Consider the following 8123-nt stretch of genomic DNA (forward strand, 5'->3'; position numbering starts at 1 on the left):
CTTTTCAGTGCTGGCCCGCTACAAAGTCTCTTTCCACATGTAGTGCAGAGATACGGCTTCTCAGCTGCGTGAGTTTTCATGTGGCCCAACAAGGCCTTATTAACTTTGAAATGCTTCCCACATGTTTTACAAGAAAACGGCTTTTCATCTTTGTGGGTTCTCATGTGGGCTGCCAAGCAACTAGTCGATACAAAGCTCTTTCCACAGGTTTTGCAAGAAAACGGCTTCTCGCCTGTGTGGATTCTCATGTGCACCACCAAGCTACTAGAATTTATGAAAGTCTTCCCACATGTTTTGCAAAGATAGGGCTTCTCGCCTGTGTGGGTTCTCATGTGGATGTTATATACATTTTTCAATCTGAATTCTTTACCACATATTTTACAACAATAAGGCTTCTCACCTGTGTGGATTCTCATGTGGCTTGCCAAGCTACTGTTACAAATAAACCTCTTCCCGCATGTTTTACAACAAAACGGCCTCTCACCTGTGTGGATTCTCATGTGGTTCACCACACTACTAGAGGATGTGAAAACCATTCCACATATTTTGCAAGAAAATGGCTTCTCTCCTGTGTGGGTTCTCATGTGGAACGTTAAGCCATGTTTAAATCTGAATTCCTTCCCACATGTTTCGCAAGAATACGGCTTTTCTCCTGTGTGGACTCTCATGTGGTTCGCCAAGCTACTAGAAGATGTGAAACCCATCCCACATGTCTTACAAGAAAATGGCTTCTCGCCTGTGTGGGTTCTCATGTGGATCAAAAAACCACTACTATATCTGAATTCTCGCCCACATATTTTGCAAGAATATGGAGTCTCACCTGTGTGGACTCTCAGATGTATAATTACTTGGTCTTTGCGCTTAAAGGTTTTTCCACAAATGTCACATTGAAATAACATTTTACCTGTGGAAGGAGTCGGATTAATCACAGAAATGGTAGAGAAATACACATCAGTACTATGAAATCTACTTTTGTGACAACTCCCTGTTGGGTTTGGATCTGTATTTCTAATTAATCCTGAGTCTACATGCAAATCTCCTTTGTGGTCTTGGCTCTCAACTACATGAGATTCATGGTCACTGTTTGGTTCTGCTACTACAAAGCTTTTAACTGGTAAGTTGACTACAGACTCTTCCTCTGCTGCACTCTCTGTTTTATCAGTATTCATGCACAGAGTTTGACCTTCATTGTTGTCACTTTCCTCATAAGTGGGAATCAACATGAAGGTATCTGTCTCCTGCTTCAGTTCCAGCTGTTCTTTTTCCAGACTGGCACATAGTTCCTCTTGTTCTTCTTTAATCTGTGGCGGCTCTGGTTCTTCAGAGTCCAGACTGGAGTCCCTCTCCTGGTTGCAGTGCTGCTGGTCAGTGAGAACCTCCTCCACATGTTGCCGTGGGAACTCTGGAGAGACAGACAAAAATGGAATTTGAATCATATTGTGTCAATGTCAATTTATTTACATAGCACATTAAAAACAATAACAGTTGCCCAAATAGCTTTACAAAATAAAACACTATGACAGAATAATATAACTAAACAATAAACACTAAAACTATAGACCAACTTGGAAGAATATCAAAATAAGTATTTAAAAACAAAAAACAGCAAAAATACAACACTTAACAGCAAACGATTGATGACCTTTTCAAGATCATGTCTAAGAATAAAAGGTTGAACCATTGACAAAAGTCTTAGTTTGAAAAAGCTCACTCTAACCACACAATTAATTTCTTAATTTTAATTTACTGTATGACACCCAGGTTTTCACTGACGGTTTTAGAAATGGTTCAAGGACACCTACACCCTGTGTAAAAGGTTCATTGGTACCAACTGGGCCAATATTTATATGCTCCATGTTATTTTCATTTAAACTTAAAAGAAAATGTGAAGCCATCCAGGCTCTAGCATCCTCCAAGCAGTCTTTCCATGGTTTAAAACAGTTTAATCCCTTCACTTTCAAGGGGAAGTAAATGTCCATTCCATTGATTTGGATAATAATAAGGCGATTATCCTTATTATTATCCAAAACAATGGAATGATATTCTGTTGCCTAAAAATGGATCCTGATGGTTGCAAATAAAGCATGAATCAAGTCAGCCGAAGGATGGAACTTTGGAGGACGCCAAAAGACAGTGGGACAGTAGAGGATACAGAGTCGCCAAGGTTGACAGATGATATACTTTGACAGTTTGATCCCGATAAACGCAGCTGTAGGCGCACATAGATTGGGCGATGAGTTTTTTTTACCAGCATCTAGTCTGTGCATTTAATTAGGAACTCATGCGAATGAAATGCATCTCTTTGATTCTGCAGATAATCGGAGTTTTACGTACCAATCTTCTCTAACTGTACTTCGGGGTTCCAAACGATGTCCAGCAGTTTACGCTGACGAGCGATCTCTTCTTCATACTCGACGATAGTTTTTGAAAAAACTCCTAATATTTCTTCCGCGGCTGCAGTCAGTCGTTCGATGACAAGCTCCCTCAAATACTGAACCGAAGACATTGTTTCCAAATTACAATAAAAGGTTAGTAATAGCCTAACCATTTACGCCTCGGCTGTCTTCATGCAATTGGAGCGTGTTATTTCCGCCGAGTGTTACACTTTTATGTTCCGGCAATGCAACAGTATTATTTTGTTCCGCTTACAAATGTCAGAATTATAATAGGACGTGCAAACCGCAGCATCAGACTTGCAAAAAGTTATTTGCTTATAAATAGGCAGCAGTATCTATGCAGAGGCCGTTTATACATGTGAATTGTCAGAGTTCTGCTGTACATGCCTCTCCTCACTGATAGATTGTTCACATCAGAATCAGAATCTACTTTATTGGCCAGATGTGTCGGACACACAAGGAATTTGACTGTGGTACATCTGCTCTCAATGTGTATGTACATATCCTCATGCAAGGGGCAAGTAAACAGTAAACCAGCATAAGGCTGTGTAATATAACAAAACAAGCAGTATTAACAAGCAACAAACAGTGCAAACAATGCAAAATAAGCAGTATAAACAGGCAGTAAACAATGCAGACAGACAAGGAATGCTCCTTGTAAAATGGGATAAGTACGAATGAAAAGAGAGTACTTAAAAATAGTGACCTGTACAAATCTGTATAATCTGTACGAGGTATATTTACAGGTATTGCACTGAGGGTTATTGTCCAATCATACTGTCGTTGGTTAAGTGTTCATCAGAGCGACAGCCTGGGGGAAGAAACTGTCCCTGTGCCTGGTTGTCTTGGCGCACAGTGACCTGTAACGCCGTCCAGAGGGAAGGAGTTCAAATAGATTGTGTCCAGGGGTCTGCAGTGATCCTCTCCGCCCTCCTTTTGACCTGTGAGGTGTACAGGTCCTCCATGGAGGGCAGGCTTGCACCAATGACCTTTTCTGCAGTCCTGACCTGTTTGGTTGCTGAGCCAAGCCAGACAGTGACACATCAAAAACCAAACAATCAAAAAAGCTGTACTTAGGTACTGAAAATGTGTAAATAACTTATAATTAAGTGTCCTAATTTTTTGAGCATTTTTGATAATTTGGCAAAAAGTAACTAATTGTTAATACAAAAATACTTAAAAACATTACTGACTAATCCAGTGAGCAGCTAGCAACTGCAGAAAAAGTAATGCTATACAACAGTGACTGCACTTCAGTCTTATTGCTACTGTACAAACACACTCACTCTAAGGTTGTACACCTGCATGAATAAAAGCTAACAGCCTTACATATTGCTCTACAGGCCTGTACAGTTTATCTTTGTGGATTTTCATGTGGCCTGTCAAGTGACCAGTAGATACAAAATTCTTTCCACATGTCTGTGTAAAAATACAAATACCACTGTCAACACGCAGTAGAAACAATCTCTCAGAGCAGCCATGTACTGCAGTATGACCCCATGCTGAAAACCAACAAGTTAGACTGACAATCACTAAAGGTTTTCATGTTTTGATGCAGATAATGATAAACAGTCTTGTTGTCTGTAAAAGATAAGGCAAGTTCAGGTTTTACTGTGTTATGCTATCACCTGTTTGTGGTTTTACAATCTGTTGTATGGCAGAGAATGACAATGTTGAGGTTTAACGGTCAGTTTCTTTGAAATGTCTAGCAACAGTACTACTTAAGTTGAACTACTGTATATATGTTCAACAAATTAATAGTAACTTGAATATATCCTATATGTAAAGATAATGTACTGACATTTACAGATTTAAACAAATGCATAGACATTCTTTTATTTAAGATCGCCGCCTCATGTGCAGCCTGTACCTTAAACTGAACAGGATTCCCTGTCCTTGGTATGTAGCAACCGGCATGCCAGCAGGGAAAAAACGTACACAGCCTGATTATCAGTGGCGGGAGAGAAAGTGGTTGGGTGGGTGGACCAACCATCCATTTATCAACAGGGGCCACACACTGGGGGAACTCAAGCTGCGCTAACTTAAATGTAACATCTTCTGGGAAAGTTGTAGCACTAATACATATAGTTAGATTTACTGCCATAGCCACTTCTAAATTTAGGCTGCTGCTGTCACTCCACTTCTTTGGCCATGTGTAACATTTAATTAGCTGTATACAAAGTCCCCAGACTCCAAAAATCTGGTAGCGTATTTCTTTGTTATAAACAAACATGCATCATTAAACTAATTTCTTGAAAGTTACTTTTGCCTTAAGCAGAAATAGTGTTATCAAATATCACTTAACATTAGGTTCCTCCTCCTTTACATTTGTAATAAACAGATGACACACTTGTATTTCCATATAGCATCATAGATTAAGACGTGATAATCTCATCTAGTTTTTAAAGCACATGAAGGTTCCAGTGTGTAGAGCTCCTGATAGTACTCCCCAGGAGTCACAGTCTTACTGACATGATTGTTGGAGCTTTAAAATATAAAATTCAGGGCCTTTTTCAGTCTCCGGGCATCACAGCTCATATTACAATTATTGAAAGTTGTGGAAGCTGTGAACAGAAGCAGACTTGTGTATCCTTTAGAGATACTGGCTGGATTTATTACTCAGCAGCAACTAACTATATTACAGGTTTCCAAACACGTTTGCTGTAATGTACATAGTTTGCAGATATTAAAGTTGCAATGATTGGAATATTTCTTGCAGTTTCATCAGACTTAAACAAATACAATGAAATCTACATACAGTATAGAACATCAGTAAAAATTATTTCAACAACAGATACAAAATTCAATAAAATCAGAAACAAAAATACATAAAACAGGTAGACAAACAAACGTCCTAGTTGGAGCCAGTGATAAACGACTGCCTAAAAAAAATGACGAGTCAACATTACAAGAAGGTTTCACAGCTCATCACATAGTTAATTTACTGTGGTATTGTATAAAAAAAGAAAAAGAAGTTGGCAATTTACCTTTTGTAGGAACTATGCAACAATTGTGAGGCAAAGATTGGAGAGGTTACACCTAGTCAGACAGAAATACTAAGACAAATAAATATGAGTAATTCACCAGCACCTAGTGAGCTGCAGTTGTTGATCGATTGTTTTTTTCTGTGTATAATGAGCCATACTTTGTTTAAAATGTGATAGAAAAAACTCTCATGAGCTGCAATTATGACTCTTTTGACCTTGAGCCACTAAAACTGAATCACATACTTGGCAAATACAGCACTATTTGTCTCTATGTGATTTTCTGTGCCTTGCCAAATCAGAGACTCTGAAGTATCCTTTCCCACAGGTGTTGCAGTGATATTGCTTCTCACCTGTGTGGGCTTTTCCAGTGTGGACTATCAATTCCCTACTAAATCTGAAAGTCTCCCCACAAGTCATGCAAGTATACGGCTTTTCACCTGTATGAATTCTTGTGTGCCCTTTCAAACTTGACAAATGACAAAATCTGTTCCCACAGGTGATACAAAGGTAAGGCCTCTCACCAGTGTGTGTTCTCATGTGGACCTTGTAGTCACTGCCACATCGAAAGTCTTTACTACACAATTTACAAGAGTATGGTTTCACATCTGTGTGGATACGCATATGCCTCTTCAGAGCTGACACACCACTAAATCTCTTCCCACATGTAGTGCAGAGATTTGGCTTCTCTCCTGTGTGGGTTCTCATGTGGACCAGCAAGACCTGATTAACTCTGAAACACTTCCCACATGTTTTGCAAGAATAGGGCTTCTCATCTGTGTGGATTCTCAAGTGGCTCGTCAAGCGACTAGTGGATACAAAATTCTTTCCACATGTTTTGCAAGAAAACGGCTTCTCACCTGTGTGGATTCTCATGTGGTTCGCCAAGCTACTAGAACAAGTGAAACCCTTCCCACATGTTTTGCAAGCAAATGGCTTCTCGCCTGTGTGGGTTCTCATGTGGATCACCAAACCACTACGAAATCTGAATTCCTTGCCACATATTTTACAAGAATATGGAGTCTCCCCTGTGTGGACTCTCAGATGTATATTTACTTGGGACCTGCTCTTAAAAGCTTTTCCACAAATATCACATTGAAATAACTTTTTACCTGTGGAAGGAGTCGGATTAATCACCGAAATGGTAGAGAAATACACATCAGTACCGTGAAATTTACTTTTGTGACAACTCCCTGTTGGGTTTGGATCTGTGTTTCTAATTGATCCTGAGTCTACATGCAAATCTCCTTTGTGGTCTTGGCTCTCAACTACATGAGATTCATGGTCACTGTTTGGTTCTGCTACTACAAAGCTTTTAACTGGTAAGTTGACTACAGACTCTTCCTCTGCTGCACTCTCTGTTTTATCAGTATTCATGCACAGAGTTTGACAGTCATTATGGTCACTTTCCTCGTAAGTAGAAACCAGCATATAGGCATCTGTCTCCTGCTTCATTTTCAGCTGCTCTTCTTCCTGACAGGTGGAGAATTCCTCTTGTTCTACTTTAATCTGTGGCGGCTTTGACTCCTCTGGGTCCAGACTAGAGTCCCTCTCCTGGTTACATAGATCCTGGTCAGTGAAAAAATCCTCCTCTTCCTTACTTGTGGCATGTTGCTGTGGAAGCTCTGGAGGGACGAGGGACATATTTAAGTTACTTAGGATACACAAAAAAAAGAATAAAATGTGTAAAGCAACTAAATGCTATAAAGATAAAGTTTGACCTATCTTGTGTGATTTTAATTCAGGTTTCCAAACGTTATCCAACAGTTTGCGGTGATGATCGATCTCATCCTCGTACTTTACTATAGTCTTTTCAAAAACTGCGAATATTTCTTCAGCTGCAGCAGTTAGTCGCTCATGGATAACATTCCGCAAACACTGGATTGTAGACATCTCCATTCAAACACTCCTGACTAGCTAACGTTTCCAGAAACAAAGCAAAGCCCAAACAACGGTACACTCCTGCCAAACACGGCAATGCCAACAGTAAGTATTTAGTTAACGTGACTAACATTGCTGACTGCCACCCTAGTGTCTAAAACCAAAAGCAGTAAAGGCGCAATAACTCTTAAGATAAACAACAGCTCCATCGACGTTATCTTTTCTTCGGCTTTTTGCATTTCCTGCGCTCGTTTTTCTTCTTCTTTGATGTTTTACAGCAGTTGTTATCTTTAATGTCGCGTTGCTGCCACCTCCAGGCTCTGTAGTTCGATTTCTCTTTCTCAGCATACCTGTCCCATTGTATCTATGAATATGAGAGTTTCTAATGTGAATGATAGCAAGATTGAGGAGAGGGGCTAAGACTAAGTGCACTATTTTTGGCAACTTGGGCATACCTAGTTGCTCTGACTTTAATTTTGAATGTCTTGTCTCTTATTTTAAACCAGTAGTAAAGAACTGATCTTGGACAGTAACTAGAAACCTGACAAACAGTTTGATTCTGTTGTAAAAACAAGCTTCTTCAACTTCAGCTACTTGCCAAGATAAAATACTTTCTCACTCAATCTGCATAAGGTAATTCATGCTTTTATCAGTTCAAGACTGGACTACTGTAATACAAGACGAAGGAGATGATAGTGGACATGAGGAAGGAGAGGAGATCTAATCGGCCACTGTTCATCCGGGGGCTTGAATTGGAGAGGGTGAGCAGCTTCAAATACCTGGGCGTCCACATCAGTGAGGACCTCACTTGGACACTTAACACCACACAGCTGGTCAAGAAGGCCCAACGGCGGCTGTACTT

The 8123-nt window shown here is 39.9% G+C and overlaps 2 protein-coding genes across 2 annotated transcripts; both read right to left on the minus strand.

Annotated features, from left to right (window-relative positions):
- Positions 1 to 5: 5 nt before the first annotated feature.
- On the minus strand, positions 6 to 2618 carry LOC109959122 (zinc finger protein 664-like; the record flags this gene model as incomplete). The annotated part of the gene is made up of 3 exons (XM_020598258.1): positions 2335 to 2618; positions 821 to 1402; positions 6 to 400 (listed from the first exon to the last, which is right to left on the minus strand). Coding segments are annotated over exons 1-3 (1191 nt in total), but the record flags the coding sequence as incomplete, so codon positions are not given.
- Positions 2619 to 4983: 2365 nt separating this feature from the next.
- LOC109959084 (zinc finger protein 121-like) lies at positions 4984 to 7523 on the minus strand. Its single transcript, XM_020598193.1, has 2 exons — positions 7102 to 7523; positions 4984 to 7005 (listed from the first exon to the last, which is right to left on the minus strand). Exons 1-2 carry the CDS (start codon positions 7277 to 7279, stop codon positions 5642 to 5644), a joined length of 1542 nt encoding a protein of 513 aa, XP_020453849.1. The 5' UTR covers positions 7280 to 7523; the 3' UTR covers positions 4984 to 5641.
- Between the last annotated feature and the right edge of the window lie 600 nt (positions 7524 to 8123).

Source organism: Monopterus albus, unplaced genomic scaffold (genome assembly GCF_001952655.1).
Source record: "Monopterus albus unplaced genomic scaffold, M_albus_1.0 scaffold37.1, whole genome shotgun sequence".
In the NCBI taxonomy this organism is placed as follows: domain Eukaryota; kingdom Metazoa; phylum Chordata; class Actinopteri; order Synbranchiformes; family Synbranchidae; genus Monopterus; species Monopterus albus.

Bases quoted from the DNA above. Each gene is read 5' to 3' on its own strand.
- LOC109959084 (XM_020598193.1), bottom strand. From the start codon at position 7,279: ATGGAGATGTCTACAATCCAGTGTTTGCGGAATGTTATCCATGAGCGA. The intron at 7,006-7,101 runs GTCAAACTTTAT...TCGTCCCTCCAG, and splicing joins ATTAAAATCACACAAGATAG to AGCTTCCACAGCAACATGCC.